The 22,641-nt window shown below is 48.9% G+C and overlaps 4 protein-coding genes across 4 annotated transcripts; 2 read left to right on the forward strand and 2 right to left on the reverse strand.

Annotated features, from left to right (window-relative positions):
• Positions 1-2,784: 2,784 nt before the first annotated feature.
• On the reverse strand, positions 2,785-5,387 carry K444DRAFT_539290 (uncharacterized protein; the record flags this gene model as incomplete). The annotated part of the gene is made up of 4 exons (XM_024875615.1): positions 2,785-4,978; positions 5,028-5,140; positions 5,199-5,265; positions 5,344-5,387. 4 exons carry the CDS (start codon positions 5,385-5,387, stop codon positions 2,785-2,787), a joined length of 2,418 nt encoding a protein of 805 aa, XP_024731517.1.
• Positions 5,388-5,729: 342 nt separating this feature from the next.
• On the forward strand, positions 5,730-6,926 carry K444DRAFT_569712 (NADH-ubiquinone oxidoreductase-like protein 30.4 kDa subunit). Its single transcript, XM_024877240.1, has 3 exons — positions 5,730-6,162; positions 6,218-6,636; positions 6,686-6,926. Exons 1-3 carry the CDS (start codon positions 5,793-5,795, stop codon positions 6,773-6,775), a joined length of 879 nt encoding a protein of 292 aa, XP_024731518.1. The 5' UTR covers positions 5,730-5,792; the 3' UTR covers positions 6,776-6,926.
• Positions 6,927-8,093: 1,167 nt separating this feature from the next.
• Positions 8,094-12,221, reverse strand: K444DRAFT_667288 (patched sphingolipid transporter-like protein). Its single transcript, XM_024887279.1, has 2 exons — positions 11,797-12,221; positions 8,094-11,747 (listed from the first exon to the last, which is right to left on the reverse strand). Exons 1-2 carry the CDS (start codon positions 12,049-12,051, stop codon positions 8,172-8,174), a joined length of 3,831 nt encoding a protein of 1,276 aa, XP_024731519.1. The 5' UTR covers positions 12,052-12,221; the 3' UTR covers positions 8,094-8,171.
• Positions 12,222-15,713: 3,492 nt separating this feature from the next.
• Positions 15,714-22,326, forward strand: K444DRAFT_617965 (uncharacterized protein). The gene is made up of 8 exons (XM_024881229.1): positions 15,714-15,867; positions 16,009-16,308; positions 16,358-16,443; positions 16,501-17,135; positions 17,186-20,481; positions 20,633-21,510; positions 21,567-21,716; positions 21,766-22,326. Exons 1-8 carry the CDS (start codon positions 15,815-15,817, stop codon positions 21,960-21,962), a joined length of 5,595 nt encoding a protein of 1,864 aa, XP_024731520.1. The 5' UTR covers positions 15,714-15,814; the 3' UTR covers positions 21,963-22,326.
• Positions 22,327-22,641: the final 315 nt, after the last annotated feature.

A 22,641-nucleotide genomic window follows, 5' to 3' on the forward strand; every position in this document is an offset into this window, starting at 1 on the left:
GAGGCTTAAAAGCGAGACGTTGCCAAGTGGTTGGCCCCGATTGATATCTCCGCCGATGGCAAAATGGGCCGTCATGCTCTCCAAACCTGTAGCGAGAATGCCTTCACGGTTCGCATATGTGCCATCACCGCTCGAAGGATGCGGGGCTGCAGGGTCGGTTCCCCAAGAAGCCCAAGCGGAGGCATCGCCAGAACGCAAGATCTCGGTATCCAAAGCATTCGCATTTAGTGCCTTCTCCAACTGTGAATTGGTCGAAAGTGAAGGCAACACATATTGATTGATGTAGCTTAGTGCTTCATCACGTTGAATCTTGCTCACAGGATCCATCGGGGTATTGGTACTATTCAGTGTTGGGAAGAATGATGGTGGTCCGTTGGGGACGGCGCGGCCCCCAATCAAAGTGAAGCCATTGCTGGCGTGGTGCTTGGCAGAGTAGAACGCAGCAGGCCCATTAGCTTGGGCAAGACGAGCCTGCAACTTTAGATACCGTTGCTCTTCTTCCGGCGTAAGATTGCGAACACAGTCCCCATTGGGTGTCAGCATGATACGGTGCGGTCCTTCTTTGACTTTGTGCACAGGTCTTCCCTTGAGAAGCGCTTCTCGGTCTTCCGGAGTGATTGTCAGCTTCTGGTTGGCGCTCTGCATATCGATTGGGGTTTCCTGGTGTCGATAATTAGAAGTTGGGTTCCTGAGGAAGGACAGAGTATGGACATCCCCAAGTACTCCGGAAGTGACGAGTTCTTGAAAGACTGAGACCGCAGTTGGAATCGGTTTATCAGTTGTCTCTTCTTCAACCTCAGCCGTTGAAATTGGTTCCGGTGATGCAGATCGCTGAATCTTAGCTTTGCCTTTGCTTTTGGGGTCTACCATAGCACGAGCAACAGTCTCGGCTTCTACTTCGTTAGATGATTGCTTGGCAGGAACCTCGACAGGCTGCTGGGGGATGTCAGCGTTTGGCTTTGTTTCCTCGGCAGCACTCTCCATCGGCGTAGGTGATTGTGGTCGACTGGCAGTAGGTGTTGAGTCTCCTGTAGTAGTATTGAGAACACGGTCCTTCTTTTGCTTTTTCTTCCGGCCCATTATCGGGGCAATTTCGACTTCAGGCTCTGCCTTGGTAACGGTTGCTTCCAATTCAGACCTCTCTTTCTCCTTCTGGGCCTCTTTGCGTTGCTTTTTCTGCATGCTCTTGGTGGTGGTCCGCACGGGCGCAGAGCCAATCTTTGTAGGAGGAGGTGAGCTTGCGCGTGACATTGAAGCTGAAGTTATTGAAGCATTGTCTGATACCGCTTCACTCGTCGGACTGCTGGGCCGATCCAGCCTTGAAACCGATGCTAGACTTGCCTGACGTGATGGGGGAAATGTGGGTGGAAACATCGACGTCACAGAGGTCGGGGTGGCACTTCCAGCACTAGGAGTCTCTGTCTTCGGTGTCGAGGTAACTCGCAGACTTTTAGTGATGTTCCTTGCAAGAGGAGACTGAATAGCCGGAAGTGTTGTACTTGTTGGAAGCGGTGGAAATGCGGCAGGGGCAACAACACCTTTAGAAGTGGAGTCTGCAGTGGCGGGCACCTTGGGCTTTGCAGGAACTGAGATGTTCAGACTTGGTGCAGGTCTTTTGTCGACTCCTTTGGGAATAACTTGTGCAGATTGAACACTGCTAGAGGTGATAGGTTGCTTCTTGGCTGCCAACGTCGAAGCACCTGCCTTGGCAGAGCTTATAGACTTGGTTGCAGCTGGAGTTGTCGGAGTCTTGCCCTTACTAGCTTCCAGAGCGGGAAAGTCTTCAGATTGCAGAGCGGATTGTGAAGCTTGTGAAGCAATTGTCTTCGAAAGTCCAGTGCTTGAAGCCAGTTGCTGTACATCTTGCTTTGCTTGCGATGTTGGCATCTCTGATGTAGAACTCAATGCCATACGAGACGGTGTTACAGGGACAGAGACATTGGAAAGTGGTGTAGCGGCTCGAGGATAGAACGAACCACTTCGAGAAGGTGTGAACGGGGCAGAAGTAGGGACGATCCGTGAGGATACAATTCCGACGGATTCTTCCCCTTGTACCGGCGGAGGTTGAGCGTGAAGGAAACCAAAGCCAGGGGGGACTGATGGTGTTGAAGATCTGGACGCATGTTCAAATCCTATGTACTCATCAAAGGTGCTGTCGGCTACCAGTGCATCAACCGATGATGTCGCTTCGTCGAGAGATGGCAGGCCTAGGTCATCTGAGAGCACAAGTCAGCACTTCCTCGTTGATAGGTTCTGCTTCTGGAGGATATAACGAAATGAAAAATTAACACGAGGAAAATTGACGGCAGAAGTTATAAAAGTTCGGCCGTAATCTTGTCACATCACGGGTCCATCATCGTCTTCGAGCTAAAAAGGGGGGCTACTGAGGGCACAAAATATGTGAGAATGCTATATTTGACCAACCAGTTCTCTGGCTTGGGGTCGGGGACTTTAACGTACATGAAAGGGGCCGAGACGAAGACGATGATGGAGTTCCCGACGCAACCCTTGATGCAAAACCAGCCTGCCACAGCCTTTGCAGCTGTTGGATATTATGCGAATGAAAGCAAAATAGCAGATCCGTGAGCTCCCCTCATTTTCCCAAACGCAAATAACGCCAGAGCATCCCGAAGCTTCCACCTTGGAGCTTTTCCATGCTCGCTAAAACAAATATGCTGTCCGAGCAATGCAACGCCCTTAGAAGGGTCTTTGCGAACGCCACCCTCAGTGAAACCAATATCTACAAAAGCCATGCAGCAAGTAACGCCAACCCGTCTGCCATGTTTACCACCTAGTAAAACCCGTACCGTACATCATGCTCGGATTGTACCCACCTTGGGCCTGACCACCAAACAGTCCCTGTCCGACTCCGGCATTGCTCTGTTGCTGGTGCTGCATTCTCGCTTGCAAGATACTCGGGTCGGCAAGATCGACTAAGCCACCTCCCCCAGAGGAGGAAGTGTTAGCATGTCTGTGCTTCTTTCCCTTCTTCTTCTGCTTTTGACCGAAGTCATGGAATGCTCCAGTCTGAGGACCATAGAGCGATGCCAGGAGGCCTGAAGCAGGAGCTGGAGTGGAGGAGGCAGATGGGTACTGTGAAAGAAAAGAAGGAAACATGTACTCACGCTTGCCCGTATCATGAGATTGACCACCTGCAGCCCCACGGCCCCGAAGCATATCCCTAAGCATATCGCTTCCGTTTTCCTTTTGAATCCCACCAAAGACTGAGCCGCCACCCATCGATCCGCCGAAATTATGACCCTGGCCGAACATTCCACCGCCAATTGGTGGAGTACCCGATGACTTCAAACCTGGTGGAGGTCCTGGCATAGAAGACCCATAAAATTGACTACCCTGCTGTACATGGCTTCCGGATGGCATCATTGAAGATTGTTGAGCCATCAACTTTGAGTTGGCCGATGGTTTGATGTTCGCGGATGCTGAGGTGCTTTCATTTGCGAAATTGTATCGAGATGACTGCCTGTTGTGACCCTGTTGTTGAAATAGTGTAGAACCCTGGCCAAGTTGGCTTCCTATTCCAGGAGGGAATTGATCCATGAAACCAGACTGAGGTTGACCGGATTTCATGAGCAGAAGTTGTTGCTGCTGCATGGGTGTCAGAGTACGCCCGTTGATAGAACTCAAATTGCTTAGGTTCTGAGGAAAGTTCTGTGATAGACTTGGGCCGAAAGGTCCACCATTAGAAGCTCGCTGAATCGGGAGTTGCGTGCTCGGTCGTCGCGCACCATGGAAACCTTGCGGGAGGTTGCTCTCTCGCCCGTTGTCCCTGTCCTCAGGTTCGCCACCAAGCTGTAAACTGCCACTCTCAGGTTGCTCTTCCTCTTCCATCGGTTCGGTGACTGATCGTAGGTCGGCTTGAGACTCTTGGTCGAGATGTAGCCTGGCTTCTTCCTGGTGTTCCCGCATGGCTCTTCGCTTCTCACCACCACGGTCGTCGAAGAGTGGAGGAAATGCAGAATAGCACTCAGAATCGTCACCTGTTGTGCTTGATCCAGAAAATGATAATGTCGGAGAGTTAATTGCTTTCAAAAGGTCAAGCAATACTGGGTTGCGTTCGGGTCGAGCTGGTTCAGTAAAATTGGCCGAATCCGAAGGTGCGGCGGCGCTTTCAAGTTCTGGTGCCTGGTCCTGAACTGATTCTGAGGTTTCTTCAACGGCCTCTGCAGTGGCAGGCATCGCATGGGAAACGGCAGGACTGGAAGCTGCGCCACTAGTTGCATGACTGCCTCTCCTGCTGCGTTGTTGCGTGCCTCTATTTGCCCAACTTGCAGAAGAGGGGAGTGCTGAGCCATCACCGCTGTCTGATCCGTCCTTGCTGTTCTCTCGGGCCATAGGCTGTGCCGCCGCAGCTACGGGCTGGATTTGTTGTATGGGAGCCTGGGCTTGGGCAACTTGCCGAGATGAGGAAGCCATTGATGGCAGCGGACGCTGTGTATTGACGCTGTTAATGGAGGATAGATCTTGTCTTGAATAGCTGTCATCGTTATCGCCAGGTTCGTGGAGAAACATGCAGTTCTTGTTCGTGCATGTCTCATTCCGTAGATAAGCTGAGCAATATTTTGTCGTTCCAAGTTGTGCTCGTAGTACCCTGTCTCCATTTTGAGAACCGTTGACTGCTGCTATACATCTTGCAGCGTCTTCTTTCCGGGCAAAAGTAACATAAACTCCAAGTGATTGGCCATTAGGGCCTGTATCGGTTTTCTTGTTGCTGACTACGATCTTGATGATCTTTCCATATTGGCCAAAGTACTTGTCGCCTCGTAATGTTTGTAGTATCTCTTGCTCTGGTATGCCTGGACTCAAGCCAACCACGTAGACGAGATTCTTTTGTACGACTCGGAGACCAGATAAATGCTTTCGATTGAGACTTTCGACCTCCCGTTTTTGTGCTTCTTTTTGCCGTTGTTCCTGTTTCTTTTTGGCATTCTTTTGGATATTGGCCTTGAACTGCGCAACCCTGAAGAGGAGTCAGTACTAGTTAAGGGGGAAGCACAAAGCACTCTTACTCCTCCGGAGTGACAACTTTCCACTCTATTGTCTTCTCATCGTATGGTCTTCGACAAGCAGGACATAGTCCGTTCATATTATTCTTGATGTTGTTGTAGCAGAACTGGCAGACCTGTCGCAAGTTAGATTAGCATGAAGACGAGAAGCAGAGCGACGGCAGATGAAGATACCTGGTATCCGCAAGGGCATGGTCGGAAGTTCTTGTCTGAAAGATCAAACTCTTCGACGCAAAGAGGGCTGAGCGACAAATGTTAGCAGTGCTACCGAGAGGCTGAGGCGCAGATCCGAAGACTATGTAAAGCGACGTATACATACCACGAGTCATCGTCATCATCAATAAAGCTATCCTGAGGAGCCATCTTGGATATGTGGGTGAAGGGGAGATGATGGTTGTGACGTGGAAGAGATTTGAAGGAGCTTATGGTGAACAACGCGCGAGGCCCTCTCCTGGCGCGTTCTTGAGAATATGTAGAAGGAGAGGCGGCGAGACTCGAGACGGTGTATCGTCGAGCGCTTGTTCGCCGAGTGAGGGAGGGGGACGGTTTGTGTATGACAGAAGAAAAAGAGATGGAGCGGAAGGAGTTCAAGTCTGTCTGGAGAGGAAAGGAAAACCAGGCCTAACTCGTTTTGACTAGCGTGAGCTAGTGGCAAAATTAGCCACGCTTGACCAATCATGATGACAGGCATGAGCTGCGTTCACCTCGAGATTCCGTATCAACGTCTCTTGTCACAGCAATTGGCAACACAGCAAAGAGCCCTCAATCATGGCAATGAGAGTTTCGAATGGCCGAGCGCTGGCTTCAGCTGTGCGATCGAGTAGGACTGCCTTGACCCCGCGCAACAACACTATAATTCGAGGATTCTCGTCGACCCAGAATGTCCAGGTCGTTGTCTCTTCAGACCAGCCAAACATGCGACACGCCACAAGGCAGCCTGATGCCCCCGGAGGACTTCATATGCCTATAGTCAATCCGGCGGACAAGTACGCGGCAAAGGCTGCCGATATGCACCAGTATGGATCGTGGCTTATGGGGTGCTTGCCAAAATACATTCAGCAATTTTCAGTCTGGAAGGACGAGCTAGTAATCTACATCTCTCCATCCGGTGTCATCCCAGTTTTCACTTTCTTGAAGTGTGAGTTTTCATTACCAAGACGCCAGCTCTTTGATAATGAGTTAATATTCTTCAGACAATACTGCAGCGGAATTTACACAAGTTTCAGACATTACGGCCGTCGACTTTCCCACTCGAGACCAGCGATTTGAAGTCGTTTACAATTTGCTGAGCGTCCGTCACAATTCAAGAATTCGAGTAAAGACGTATGCGGACGAGGCTTCTCCTGTTCCCAGTATTACGAGTCTTTATGATGGAGCAAACTGGTATGAGCGAGAGGTGTATGATCTTTTTGGGGTTTTCTTCATTGGCCATCCAGATTTGCGACGTATCATGACGGACTACGGCTTTGATGGGCATCCGTTACGGAAAGACTTTCCTCTGACAGGATATACCGAGATTCGGTATGACGAAGAAAAGAAGAGAATTGTGGTAGAACCTCTGGAGTTGACGCAGGCCTTCCGAAACTTCGAGGGTGGCACAGCAGCTTGGGAGGCAAGTGGCAATTCTGCCTTATTTCTCTGCAAAAACTGACTATCAATAGCAAGTTGGACCCGGCGTTGATAGAAAGCCAGATTCGTTCAAATTGCCAACACCAAAGCCGGAAGAGAAAAAGGAGGAACCAAAGAAATAGATTCGATGGTTCCATTGTACATAAGTTCTGTTGCTATACAAAGTTAGTCGATGTCACAGAAGTAGGGAAATATTCTGCAGATTGATACTCCACCTTACTTGGAACTATACCACCGACCTGTGTGCAGCAACCGAGCAGGCATTCCTCAAAGAAAGTGTTATGCGATAAAATCCTAATTTTCGTGCCAGTCCTCCGGCTTGGGCCCCCTTTCCCCGCGAGCCCAGTTTCAGCTGAGCTCAAGAGAGCAGCAGTTCTGCTCAACTTCTCTCAAATACTTCTCCTATTTCCCATCTCGTTTGCGTTGGTGAGTGCGCTTATTCGGAACTGTTTCTTTGTGTTTGTTCATTCAGCAGAAGCACTAAATTAGCGCACCATACTTCACTTCTCCCCGGCAGAATCTTCCCGAAAAGTTTATTTTACTTGCATTTTCCTGGACCATATTTTGACACCCGTGGGAAGGATGTGACTTGGGGTGTCGCGCTAGAGCTGCATTCATGAATATGTCCACTCGAAATCTCGTTGCTTTTGTTCTGGCGACTGATTGTTGTCTCCAGCCCCAATTTTTGACATTCTTCTCCTAATCGGAACATATTTTAATGGCTCTCTTCACATCCACAGTTCTTAATTACTAGATGACGCTGAAGTCTTCCGATTCGAAAATTCGAGAATGAATGCAACGTATTGGTCTGGGCCCCAGTTTGCAATGAGTAAGATGTATATGATATATGTAGTCCAAATCCCAATGACCTCCATTAAGTACAACCTCCTCGAAGATTTCAAACCTCTTCTTTACACACATTATCAATCACAATCGGTTGCCAAACTCGCATTCTCACAGCAAACTACTACAGTCATTCACTACTACTAAACCCACCCTTCACAGCATTTCTACTATACCGTCAAGATGACTATCGGGCCCGTCCAAGCCAAGTTCGATCGACACAGCCTCGAAACGACCGACGATTACCAGCAATTGAAGCGTGAAGCCGCAGACGACAAACTCTGCTACCTCAGAGACGTCCATTCAGCTGAAGAATTCGACAAGCCTCCAGAAGCACCTCACTACCTACCACATCACCACCTATTGATTAACTTCTCTCAGATAGTTTTGCAGGCTCGGGGAGATGGAAGGATGAAACGGGAGGACGAAATGAAAGTAAATAGCTATAAAGATGGATTGGGAAACGGTGGAGGAAAGATTCTCCGGGAATCGAAGGCGCAAGGGAGGGTGGGGAGTGTGGCGGGGCTCTTTCCTTCTAATGCGTTGTGGCCAGCATCATCTATCAATCACTCACAATCCATAAGTTTATCAGTTCCTGTTGGGGAAACCTAGCGTGTACCATCGCTATCCAATTTATGATCTTACATTATCGACATCAATCTATGTAGGCTCTACTCAATAGTCATCGTCTGAATCGTCTCCATCATCTGGCAACAAAGCCCTGTACCGTCTACTTGCAAGGTCTTCCTCCAACCCTCCGTCACTCTCTGGATCAATATATCCTTCGCCGCCAAATAAGCTCAAGGCCACGGGAAGGAATATCAAGGCATGCGTTGCAGCAAAGGCGACCAGCGCCAGCCATATGCGGAAGTAAAAGGTCCGGAAAATCTTGCTTCTTGTAAAGGCAAGCACAAATACACCGATCAGCTTGGTGATCGTGATGCCAGAGAATACTGATCCTCCAACGTTCACGAGTGCAGTCCAGGCGCGAGCGTCCTTGCCCCGGAACTTGTTCTTAGCACGTTCTATTACTGAGCGTGAAGGGAACATGAAGGCCCTGGCAATATGTGCGCAGAATTCGACTCCAATACCAACGCAAATAACGAGATTGACGAGGCTGACCGCATTCAAAGACACGTCGAAAACGGCCATGGTCCCAGTGATGTCGACCACAATCATAAGAACAGTAGCTGTGACGACCGCACCAGTCTTGAGGGATCCAAGTAGGATTGATGAAATTACTAGGATGAGGCCAAGAGCTGAGCCGAGTAGAGTAGCAGTCAAGTTGACGATCGTGGCGTATTGATCGAAGAAGATGTAGAACACGCTGTACGGGAATATGTCGATGCCAGTGCTTTCACTAAGCCCATCGGAGATTCTGCGAGCAGATGCCAAAGCATCAATGAAGTCTTCTTGGCTGCGGAGTGGGGTGTGGCTTGAACGGAAGTGACTTGCGGGAATGGTTTCTCTCTCCGAATCGATAACAAGAGCAGTCGAATATGGAGCCTTTCCGCCCAATGGGCAGCTCTCACCGGTTGGCGCGACAATCCATTCCTGAAGATAGTGGATGAACTCTTGCCCCTCGGGCATGCCTGAAAGTGTGATATTCCATGGCGGGGTTCGGTCTTCGAAGCATGTCTTGCCATTTTCGACACAGCATTCGTCAAGCTCGGGGTCAAGCCAACGGAAATAGTCATCAATCCAGCTTGCTGCAGGTGATGCAATGTAAGATATGTTTGGTCTTTTCCTTTCCTGCTCCAGAACGTTCGTGAGCGACTCTTGCTCGCACGTAGTAAATCGCGAGCACAACTGCTGTTGGTGGGCTCGTTCTGTAACGTTTATTTCTCGAGTGACGAAATAGACGGGTGGGCCAGAATCGAAATAATCATATAGGTCGTTGAAGTATGGGATCAAATAGGAGTCATCCGGTATTGCGAGTCGCTGGTCTAACCCAAGAGATACTTCGGGTATTAATGACACTCCTGCTGTGAAGATACCCAGGAAAACGACAATTATGGCAACCTTCATCTTCTTCCCAAGTAGGGCAGGGGCATAGACCTTGCGGATAAATTTCTGAAGACTTCCTTCATCTTGGCCTTCATATGATCTCGCATATCCGTTGCCGTTGCCCTGGCCGAACTGAACACCAGCACTCCTAATCTGAATGCAGGGGAAACAGTCGGCTCGACGATCTTCCACCCGCCGTTGGTTGAGTGTCAAAACAGATACAAACATCGTGACCTGTAGTATTGCGTTGATGAAGACGGCACCAGCCGCATAGATCGCAAAATTTCGAACAGCCGGCATGCCAGCGAATGCTCCCAAAGCAAATGCAATAGTCTCCGTTGTTGCAGACAATAGTATCGACGGGCCCATCCGCCCCAGCGCTTTCGCAATGCGGTATTCCACCATATCATCTGGATGACTTATGTTTACTCTTTCAAACTCGTGTACGATGAGGAAGATATTGTCGACCCCAACTGCCAGCACAATAAAGGGAATGACCTCTGCAATAATGAGAGTAACTTTGATGCCAGCTGCTGAAAATAAACCAACAGAGGCTGAAATTGACATGAGCACAATAACGATACCGACAACGCCCAGAGTGAACTTGGATTCAACAAGGGAAGTTGACGGATTTCGGAAGAAGGACCGTAGAGACAACGTTGTAGAACCGAGGGCGAGTGAAGCGTAAATGAACATCATCACATAGCTTATGGCAACAATCTTTGCATCGGTGTTGGTAGACTTGTTGAGTTCCTGTTCCAAGCTGATCTCCGTCGAGAAGGATAATCTCAATCCTTTATCTCTTGCTTCCTGTTGTACATCTAGCAGCGTAGTTCTGAGGGATTCCTCCCAGTCCATCGCACTTTCAACTTCGGGAGATCTTTCGGCGGAATTCTTGATAACCCAAGTAACAATAGTCGCAGACGAAGTTGCAACGTCATCGGTATCATACAAGCCGCCGAGGATCATTTTGGGATCTATGGGCTGGCCAAACTTAGGGAGACATTTCACCGGAGACTTAGCACAAGCCCGGAGCTTGGTTTCCCAAGTGCTGGAATTGTAATTCTTGAGGTTGTTTCCAAAGTAGGCGGCTACTGACTGGACCACACAACCATTTCCGGTAGGATTGAAACAGACATCGTCAAGTGAAGAGCCAGTTTTCTGTCCTTTGAGGCCACTTATACGCTCTTCGACACCGATCCACCACATGAGAGTGTCATAGCTCAAGACGGGGCCGGGCCCAGAAGGAAGTGTATCGTTTACCAAGAATACCTGCTCGGCACGATAAAACGGCCCAAAGTTATCATCAAAGAAGATCTTCTCCTGTGCGGCGGTAGATGCTGGGCTGACCCATAATCTGGCGGGGTCTCTCTCTATGTCAAATCGAATCCATCCTAGGCTGAGCAGACCGACAACAAGAACGCTAATGCCAATGGTGATGCCAGGAAAGCTCGCCGCAGCGTAGCCTAAACGACTGAAAGCACCATCACAAACAGTATTGATCCAGTAATTCCGTTGCGGCCGGTCATATATGGCACCATTATGAACCATATCTCCTTCATCTTCGTCGTCGCTAGGAGCGGCGTCTTGGAGTAAACGCAGGCGTTCACTCTTCCGCTGCGCATGTTTTGCCCATGCGATATGACCAAATATAGCAGTGACAAGCAAAAAGATGAATATACCATATGTTAAAATAGCTCCAAAGGAGAGGCACGGCAGCTGTCCCACATGACAAGTCCCTTTTTGGGAAACTTCGGACAATTCCGGGCACACGGCAGGACAGTCGACGCACGCACATCGGAAACTCTCGTCCTCATCGTTACATTTCTTGGGGGTCATCTCCAGCGGCCTCATACGATCGTCGGGGTAAGTGCTCGGATTCGGAAAGTTGATCTGGAACGGCGATCCAAGGAGGGGGCTTTTCTTTCCCAGAAAAGCTAGAAAGTCAGGATAATTCTTCGCCCCACCACCAATTAAAGCCATTGCGTTGTCATTCGTAGGCCCAAACTTCACATCCTTGCAGCTATCGTAGAAACCAGATCCATATTCGTCAGACACAAGTTGATCAAGCTCCGTCACTCTTGCTGTATCGCCACTTTTTTCGATTTGGGTAACGTTGATGAATATCGACTGATCAGGAGAGCATGTGAAGGTGCAGAAGATGTTGTAGAAGTTCTCTTTGCAGGCCGGACATGATGAAATGAGGGGGTTTGCTTTCTTGAGGTTTTCCGACAAGGTATTAAGCTGTTCAAAATTAGCAGCGGTAACAAGAAGGGTTTTATGCCATCCATGCCTGTTCTCCTTCGCAGCATATCGGGCCAGTATTCCATTTTGGCCCGCAGATCTGCACCAGCTGCTTTCTCACATCATCCTCTGGTTCTTTCGCAAGCCCGTTATCCAGACATGGCAGGGCCGGTTCCCAGAAATGTGAGCTCCCACAACTCCCACGTATGGAACATCTCCCTGCTTCATGCTTTGGCGTATATGCTTCTCCCGATGCAAGGCTGAGCAGCGTGGCGACTGCGGCCGAGCGCCATAGTCGACTCATGATGAACTGCGCAGGCGGCAGCAGTGGGAGGCTGGCAGAGAAGGTTCGAAACCTAGTTGATGGGAGAATTCTTCAGTCCGTAGCAACGGATGTCTTTTTCATGGTAGGGTGATAGTAGATGACAGTGGTCATGGAGTGCCGAAGGGTTTTGGGTTTGCAGGTGATTGTTGTCCTGGTCACAATCTTAGCTCAACCCAGCCACACGCTGGTTGTCGTCATCTGGGGTGCGCACGGACGTTGTTTCCGATGTGCCTGGGCACCAGCGCCATCCCCCGAATTTGTGTAGAGTGCTCAGCAACACCTACCTGGAGCGAAAGGTGTCCAGTTTTTTGGGAGTTTTATTTCCTCCTCGTCTTTGTCTTAGTCTTCAAAACTCTCTCCAACATCTATTGTCAGTTGAAAGGTCCTTGCAAGAGCAGTTTCATTATCCGAGTACGAGGCGGTACTTTCAGTATTAACAAGCTCCGTGAGTCGAAGTAGTTGTCATTATTTTGATTACAATTTCCGATTCCTTCTCCAGCAGACAGTCGAGGAAGCATATGGAGCAACACTATTTACGCTATTTTAGTATCAAGAAAGCTCTTGCGGCCCTTGCCCCGAACCTAAAGTGGGTGACCCTCGTCCTTCAAGCACATGAATACCTAGAAACTTCCTTGTAGCTAGGCACCTTCTAGTGCTGGACTCAAGTAATGTCTTAGCTGAGTCAAGGTTTCAGGAGTACCACAACCTCACCTTATAGTAGTCGGATCAGACTCTAGTGAGGGTAGTTTCGGAGAATATTTAAATGAGCTGATCTTGACGAGTGAGCTTTAAATATCCCGATACGTAGGTATGTGCCATCTTCACATGATTGGAGTATAAGTCCGTGCAAATCTTTTACAAAATCCGCTTCGTTCAATGAGACCTCGTCATTCGTCTCGGTGATCTGGCCCTGGTGGCCGTCCTGCTTTGGTATTTTGCCATCCACATAGAAAAGAGTGACTGGGATTTCTTCGATAGCCAACAGATCAAAAGTCCTATAATAAGACTCCAGATTGACATTGGAGTCGAGAGTAAAATCCAGCATCTGACCTCAGTCATCGCGAACGATTGGATATCCCCACTCCATGGTACCGAAATCACCTGCGCCTCCACTTAGGCGGCGGATCTCGGGGGCCAGTCCGTTGGGGACAACTGTGGAGCCTGCTGTCACCTAGTCGTAGTAGTTTTGGTCTGTATTGAAGACTTTGACTTCGACCATTCTGGCTCGATAATCGTTTTCGAGGTCGACCTGGTGATGGTAATACTTATACGTTATGGGGATATCTACTGCTACGCACGACCACTGGTGACGGAAGAGTCAGCATCTTTCTTAGTTCAGAATATCTAGGGAGTACGGTTGAGCAAAATTAATAAATTAAACTCTTTTGGGGTATGTTGAGAGTGCATGTGACAAGGGAGGGGGTATTTCAGAACCCAAGAACAAATTCAGTAACCTGGTTGCCCTCACGGAAGGGGCGTTAAATTCCACCGGCCGATTAGCTGGCGACGGGAAGTACCCTGACGATCCAGAGCAATGCGAATGGCAAGAGTCGCAAGAATGACTTCCACATGCCCGCCAGGTAGACGTCGTCGCCTGCAAGCAGCTCTCGTTTGAACTCAGATGCCAGTCCATGAATGGCAATCAATTTATCAGTGAAATACGTGAGATGGGTGGTAGAGCTCATGATTGCAAAACCGTTCTAAACTCGAGGTTTATCTTTTGTTTGAAGGTGTTTTAACGAACGACCCCAGCTCGACTTGTCATGGAGATCTTCTGGCAGATTAGGTCCAATCTGCGTAGGTATTTTCTCCGGATAGCCTTAGTTCGCAAAGCGCCCTTGACGCTCCCAAAAGATTTCATTCTTTCCAAAGAGAAGAACTCATGGAGATAGAAGTCACTCTTGTAATACCCACCCTCTTTGCAATAGCGGCAACGTGTTGAGCTTATATCTAACAAGCCCGACATTGTGGAGCCACAAATGGGTCCTCTTGGTGGACTTTTTCCATTTGGAGAGACCTCGATTGGCTCAATGAAGTCATAGGACCGTTTGCGGAGGCAACTATCAGAACTTTCCTTAGAGCCAGTGGCAGTAATATTAAAAAAATGGGTTCTTGTATAGGTCACCCATCACACTTGCTTCTTCTCTCCAGTTTTCAACCGAGTTTTGAATAATGCGAAGCGAATCTATCTAGAGATACCTGACGCCAAGGCGACGCGTGATGGATATGGCATCTCCGAATGTTTCTGGCATCGCGTCCGAGAGTATCGACTGCTGAAGGGAGACTGCATCAGTCGTAAAATATCCGAGGTACCCCAATAATTCCTTAAAGTCATGTACCTGCTCTCTGCGTTCTGAAGACTTGAAGAGGAATGACACGGTGCGGTATCGCTCTGAAGTTCTTGTCTGATACAACTAGTCGAATCGACTCGTGCTCATAATTTCCAAGGGCAAGCAACCACTTAGGCTTCCATAGCGACGCCGAGGGACTGCGACACCCAGAATGATTTTCATCACAGTTGACCAACCAGGGTTTTATTTGTGGCCAACTGTGTTCCGAGCTCGCAGAAGACCACATATCCTTAACTTAGCTAAATGTGGTTGCATGGCTGCTCCTATCCTTATCGGCTTTCAGGTGTAATAGCAACGTGAACTTTCAGTCCTTACCCGCTTGAGGATATGGAGGTACATTTAGTGGCGGCCACATGTTTCTCACACGAAAACTCATGTTTAAACTCTCAACCTCTACACCATCGTAGGTACTTAGTCATGTCAAACGTCTGTATGCCGTGACTAGAGATCCAAAGAGCTGTGCGATGGTCTGTCTTGAAACCGGCGTGTGATCATGCTTTCTATTGGTGAAAGTCTCCCACAACCCCCAACAGATATTCAATTCTTTGAACACAGACTCTCGCAAGGATTCGGTGGTGAGATGGCCATCTTTGCCATCCCATTTCCATTCGCCCTCCGTGTCTGGCTCGCTCTCAAATATTGTAATACAGGTATCGCAAAGCATGTTGCCGTTCCCTCAACGCACAAGGGTATCTAGACTTTGATTCGAGACCTTGCAGAATAAGGTTGCGAGCAGGCTGAGGTGGACGCCTTAAGAGATCACAGTGGTGACAACACATACCAACGTGGAGAGATACACTGGGGTCGGGCAACAGTGAGATACTCCGATTGGCACACATAATGCTTGTTTCCGAACAGGAAGAAAAATGAACAAAAGCAATGAGCGGTGAAATTTGAAGAAACAAGCCGTATATCTGGAAGAGTGAACAAGAAAAATATGCAATCGCCTGATATACTTTCGATTCTGTATGACCTTCGAACAGCAGGGCGGTATGATGAAGGCCTAGCCTTGGGCCGGTCAACCGCCAGGGTTACGCTATTCCGCATCTGACAGGGTTATAGTATTGAAGGTGATCGAAGAATATCTCCCATTCAAGAAGAGCTACTTGGCAATCACTTGACACAAGACACTAGGTCCGTCCAGGCCTTACTCGTAAATTTCCATTGCTTTGCTGGAGTGAATCTGGGAGGTCGTCGTTGAGCACGAGAGGAAATATTTTTATAAGTACGCACCCTCGCGATCGCCGAAGCGAGCCTCTATCAGAGACCATAAACCACGGGCTTGGGTGAGCAGCCTTCTCCGCGACATCATCACCACAATTCCATCCTCGCAAAGTCCCCAACAATTCCTGCGATAGTGAAGAGACTCTGCCACCAAATGGCGTGAGCCGATGGATCAACGAATGAGCGAAAATAGCGAAAGAAAGACAGTCGCAACTTCCAGGTACACTACCTAATTCACCCACCACCTTCCACTTCTTCTTGAAACTTTCCCATCCAAGTCTTACTTTGCATACTCGATACAACTCCTCCACCTCCCTTGGGGAGCTCTCTTCAGCCAAATACTCACCATCATGTCTGGCAGAATTACGAGGGCATCCGCTAGACAAGCTGCCAGCTCCTCAGAGTCGTCTGGTGCCTCTGTGGGGACTACTGCAACTGCTTCGTCGACTCGGGCGCCAGCACCTTCGAGAAAACGCAAAGCTCCGGCCCGTGAGCCAAGTCCAGCCCCAGAAACCGAACCGGCGAAGTCCTCATCTTATCGACGTCCCAAACGCCAGAAGATCGCAGAGCCTGAACCTCCCCAACCGTCCACTGCACCTGCTGCTGTAGCGCCGTCCCGTCGAAGAAAGGGAAAGAATCCTGCGGTTATGTCTAGTCCTGGGTATGTTGACTATCTTGTTGCTCGGCTGTGGATGCTGATGATGGTATAGTGATTCTGCTGGTCCTTCTAACGATCCACCGATTACAACCAGCTCGTCAAAGCGAAAGTCCTCGAGAAACAAGAAAGCTGGCCAAGGTACCTCGACTCTGCCCTTTCGAGGCATTACATCTTCGGTACTGATGTCTGAAACAGAACAAGCCGTGAATACACCCAGCATTGGTCGTCGATCCAAGAAGACAAGCGGTGGCCATAAGGATGCGGATAATTCTCTAGATACCATCTCTGACGACAAGCCCCCACCTCCTGCGGATGATGACGACGGTAGCGATGACAATGACGACGACGAGATGGCCCGAAACTATGAAGGCCGAGATGAAGAAGACGACGATCCTTTTGGAGGTTTTGGTGGACCTGGAGGGCCACCGCAAGGCCTCTCGAGCACATTGCGAGCATTGAGCGGCATGATGTCAGGGGTTTCTACCAGACTACGAGATATCTTGAACAACTTGAAGCAGAAGGATGACCCCTCTATTCAATTCATTGCTCTCCAGGAGCTGTCCGAAATCCTGCTTGTGTCTACGGAGGACAACCTATCTGGCCATTTCTCTCCGGATGCTTTCGTCAAGGAGCTTGTTGTCTTGATGCAGCCTTCGGAGTTTGGGGAGGAAAACCCAGATATGATGTTACTTGCCTGTCGTTGCCTTGCAAATCTCATGGAAGCGTTACCTGCAAGCACTGCAAATGTGGTCTACGGAGGTGCTGTTCCTATTCTCTGTGCAAAGCTCTTAGAGATCCACTTCATAGATCTGGCAGAGCAAGCTCTTAGCGTAAGTGGTTCCCATGTCTCTGACCAATGTTCTTCACTGATACTTTCCAGACACTTGAAAAAATCTCGGTGGAGTATCCAGCCTCAATTGTTCGTGAGGGTGGATTATCTGCTTGTCTGACCTACCTTGATTTTTTCGCCACAAGTACCCAGAGAACAGCGGTTACTACGGCTGCCAATTGCTGTCGAAACATTCCAGAAGATTCATTCCCAACTATTCAAGGTCTCATGCCGTTGCTGCTCAATGTTCTCAGCTCAAACGACCAGAAGGTTGTTGAACAGGGCTCCCTGTGTGTGTCTCGCATTGTAGAAAGCTTCAGATATCACCCCAGCAAACTTGAAGAACTTGTCAGCACCGACCTTTTGAAAGCAATTCTTCGCCTCTTGCTTCCGGGTACCACCAACCTAATTGGTCCGAATATCCACACACAATTCTTACGAGTACTCGCTTTTACGGCCAAGGCTAGCGCAAATCTGTCTGCAGAGCTGTTCAAGATGAACGTTGTGGAGACTTTATACCAGATCTTGACAGGCGTTTCACCACCTGGTCCCGCCGAAGATATCGCGTCAAAGCTGGACAGCGTTGTTATCATGCAAGCTTTGATTCATAGGCCTCGAGAGCAAGTCATTGAGACTTTGAATGTCATTTGCGAGCTTCTTCCAGGGCTACCCAGAGAATCTGACCTTACACTCGATGAGATATTCGACCTCGATGCCGCATCTGCACCACCTCCTGGCTCCGCGTCGAGCTCAAGAAAGAAGTCGTCGAATGAAAAGCGTCTCGAACTCCTCGAGGGATGCAAAGACGAAGTCAAGCGATTTGCCATTATCCTATTCCCAACATTGACAGATGCATTTTCAAGTACGGTCAATCTAAGCGTCCGCCAAAAGGTTCTGACAGCGCAACTGAAGATGTTATCAAACCTCGACAAGGACATTTTGCTAGAAGCTTTACGTGCTGTGCCATATGCTTCTTTTTTGGCAGCCATCTTGTCCCAACAGGACCACCCTAGCCTGGTTAACTATGCTCTCCAGGCCGCGGAGTTACTTCTGGCTCGCCTCGATGATATTTATCGATACCAATTCTACCGGGAGGGAGTTATTGCCGAGATTGCAAAACTTGCTACTGTAGCCCAAGCGGAGAAGACCAGCACAGCCGATGCTTCAGAAATAGAGCTGATGTCAAATGATTCGAATGGAACGCGGAAGATTACAGAGAAGTCTGACCGTGAAGCTGAAGCCGGCGATGACGAGGACGATTCTTCAGATGACGAAAATGACGAGGACAATGAAAATGACGATATCCCCGACGACATCAGTCCTTCTCCTGCAAGCTCTCGTGGATCAACTATGTCCTTGGATGGCCCCCCTCACCGCATCCCATCGGATTCTGTCAGCATGCAACAGCTCATTAGCCAGCGAGCGAAGAAGTTCTTGGACATTCACGAGAATGAAAATAATAGCAAGAATATGAAGAAGAAAGCAATGAAGATCCTCACGAGCCTGCAGATTCTTGCTTCGAACATTGAATCCCACTATCTTCACCAAGGTCCTGGCAATGGAATCCAGCTGTTTACTACTCTCGCTTCATACTTTGATGGGGATGTATTGGAGAGTGTTACCAGCTACGAATTATTAAACTCTGAAGTCGTTCGAGTCTTATTGGAGGTTTTCAACAATCCCGATGAGCGGCTGAGCAATGACGCTCGTTCTGCGTTCTTGGAGGTTTTTATGGGCCGAACAGTTACGAAGAAGCCAAAGGCCACAAGCGCAGAGTCCCCAGCAACCCCTTTTGGCATTCTGATCCACAAATTGCAAGATCTTTTGAGTCGTTCTGAGCACTTCGAGGTTGTAACTGTTCATCAAAATACATTTGATGGAAACAGAAGCAGCGCTGCTTCTATGCTTGCGAAGCAGATTAGACTCAAGTTAGTCGCAGACGATGATTCGGAGATTCCAAGACCTTATCGAAACATAATGGTCTCCATCCATGCTATTGCCACTTTCAAGGCTCTCGACGATTACTTGCGGCCAAGAATCAGCTTGTCCGAGCGACCGCGAGGTTCACGGAATCGGGAAGGCCTTTCGGGTGCTTTAGCTGCCCTTGCGGCTGCTGGGATGCCGAACCCATACGCTGGCGTCCCAAATGCACAAGCTCGCCTTGTTGAACGTGGCTTGGCTTCAGCCGCCGCAGCAACCCCCTCTGCGCCAACTCCGAGCACCTCCCGAAGCTCCCGCAAGGCGAAAGCTAAGACTGCTCCAACTACGACTCCTGCATCAGGCGGTCCGTCAGCTGCTGCAACGCCACATGAAAAGTCTACTACGAGACGATCAAGCCGACGACAGCAGGCGCAAAGTGAACCAGCTGCACTTCCTCCCCCTCTACAAGACGAGGACAGCCTAGCTTCTGCTTTAGAATGTGCTGATGAAAGACAACTCAGCGATGATGACGACATGGAGGACAGTGCAGCTCTGGATGCTATTGTTGGCGACTTGGAGGACGAAATGGACGAGCGATCTCCTCCAGATCCTACAGCAGTCAATCTCGAAGTGGCTGCTGGGGGCAAAGTCACTGCACGTAAGGAAGACGGGACAAGAGTTGCAACCCCTTCACAAGTACCTGGAAGCAACCCACGCACCCATTCAGCTTTGCAAGCTGTTGCCGCCCAGGCAGCTCTGACTACCCCAAGCACGTCATCCAGACCTATGTCATATGCTGCTGCTATCCAAGCAGTCCCTCAGGATTGGCACATTGAATTTAGCCTTGATGATAAAGTTATCGCTAATGAGACGACTATTTATCGAGCTGTTCACAGCTTATCAACCACTGTTGATGATCACAGCAGTCGAAGCGTTTGGTCTGCCATCCACCCTATCAAATTCAAGAGAGTTCCGGGTCCGCCTCCACCGGAGCCAAGTTCTCTCACTCAGGCCATCGAAGTCACTACTGAAACCACAGCTTCAGGGATTCCTGCCTCACTAGACAAGCACCCAGCTACTTCTTCTATCCTTCGATTACTCAACATTCTCCATGCGTTGAACGCAAACCTCGATGATGTTTTGGCAGAGAACAAAGACACATTAAAGCTGAACGCAGAACCCCTTTCTCAATTCGTCAACACGAAGCTTACCGCCAAGCTCAATAGACAACTAGAGGAGCCGCTCGTTGTTGCCAGCAACTGTCTTCCCAGCTGGAGCGAAGACTTGGCCCGTCTATACCCATTCCTCTTTCCCTTCGAGACTCGGCATTTGTTCTTACAATCTACATCATTTGGTTATGCTAGATCAATGACTAGATGGCAAAATGCTCAATCTGCCGATGAGTCCCGACGAGATCGCCATCGTGAGTAAGTACATTTTTCCTTCGGTTCCTTCCTCAGCCAGCCACAAATCCAAGGTGGCCGCCCATCGCTCGAGCTCTAAGCTCGACTGATGGCACTCTATTATCTTGGAACTATTTTGGACCTGTGTACTTATTACCACTAACTGATTTCACAGTTCTCAGCCTTTTTTGGGAAGATTGCAACGCCAGAAGGTCCGTATTTCTCGGTCAAAGATCCTGGAATCCGCACTGAAGGTCATGGAACTTTATGGAGCATCGCAGAGTATCCTGGAAGTTGAGTACTTTGAAGAGGTCGGAACAGGTCTTGGTCCCACCTTGGAGTTCTACTCGACGGTTTCAAAGGAATTCTCAAAGAAGAAGCTCAAACTTTGGCGCGAGACAGACGCAAATGATTCTGATGAGTATGCCTTTGGTGCTCGTGGACTGTTCCCAGCTCCAATGAGCGAGGATCAAGCATCGAACGAGAACGGAAAGCGTATTCTTCACCTTTTCAAGATGCTCGGAAAATTTGTTGCTCGGTCTATGATTGACTCTCGAATCATCGATGTCTCGTTCAATCCAACCTTCTTCCGCATTGGGGATGGATCGGAGACAGTCACTCCGTCATTGGGAGCCGTCAAGACCGTTGATCCGCAATTGGCCAAATCCCTGAAGTTGATTAAGAAGTTTGCGGTGGGAAAGAAGGCCATCGATGAGAACCCCAATCTGACGCCAGCGCAAAAAGTGGCTCATGCTGAAGCACTGGAAATTGATGGTGTTCACATCGATGACTTAGGACTCGACTTTACTCTTCCAGGTTATTCGTCAATCGAGCTCTTGCCAAATGGATCTCAACTTGCAGTTTCGATCGATAATGTAGAGCTGTATCTTGAGAAGGTCATTGACTTCACCTTAGGAGGTGGAGTTCAAAGACAAGTCGACGCTTTCAGAGCAGGCTTTACTCAGGTGTTCCCATATTCTGCATTGAGCGCCTTCACTCCCGATGAACTGGTCATGCTCTTTGGCAGAATCGAGGAGGACTGGTCTCTTGAAAGTAAGCTCTCTCCGCCAGCATTACCTTGTACGGTTAGGATGCTAACAGTATTGTAGCCTTGATGGACTCGATCAAAGCAGATCACGGCTTCAACATGGATAGCAAGAGCGTAAAGAATTTGCTTCAAACCATGAGTGAACTATCTCTGCCGGAGCGGAGAGACTTCCTGCAATTCACCACTGGTAGCCCGAAGCTCCCTATTGGTGGTATGTACCCCAGTCCCTCTCATCTCATGGCTTGCTAATCCATGAATAGGTTTCAAGGCCCTCACACCAATGTTCACTGTGGTCTGCAAGCCAAGCGAACCCCCTTACACTTCTGATGACTATTTGCCGAGCGTTATGACCTGTGTTAACTATCTTAAATTGCCCGACTACACCAGCTTGGACGTCATGCGACGCCGTATGAATACTGCGATCAAGGAAGGACAGGGGGCTTTCCATCTGTCATAGGATGTCAATATCGATTGGTCAGACAAGTTTGGCAAGCATGGAGCGAATTGAGGGCTTAGTCCCAGCATTATTTCATGAAAGATGAACGGTGCTTTCCTTGCATTTTATGTATTCACGAGTTCCCCATAGTGTCTCCGTCCGCATCAAGTCAGATTGCATGGAAGGTCGTTAGGCGCATCACAGCGGGGGAATGCACATGGGAGCACGGAATTAACTTGTTGCACATTAGATAGATCAATTGATTTTCTCTCCACCTATCTTAAAAACAAATGCAGACCAGGGTTTTTTTGAGTTGCCTGCTTCCATTTGATAGGTCAGATAATATAGCACTGCAATTCTCATTAATAGTCGGACTTGACGTCGCGCTAAAGGGGCCCTTCCCTTTAGTCGGGGAAAGCGAAGTGTCCCGGGAAAGCGAAGTGTCCCGCACCACACCAAAATTTCTATGCAATCGCAGACACTTGAATTGCACTACACAACCAAATAACCCTTAAATTAATGCGCAATTGAGGATATAATCTCTCATTACTCTAATGCTATAAAATCTGCATTTTGAGCTATTGAATCAGTCGATATTACTGATCTAGGTGGTGAAGAATACAGAATTACCTCCTCCCCACTAACCCCACCATTTATACCCTCTCGTGCCTCCTTTACCTCCTTATCTGATCCCCTAGAC

Source organism: Hyaloscypha bicolor (assembly GCF_002865645.1).
Source record: "Hyaloscypha bicolor E unplaced genomic scaffold K444scaffold_129, whole genome shotgun sequence".
Lineage (NCBI taxonomy): Eukaryota > Fungi > Ascomycota > Leotiomycetes > Helotiales > Hyaloscyphaceae > Hyaloscypha > Hyaloscypha bicolor.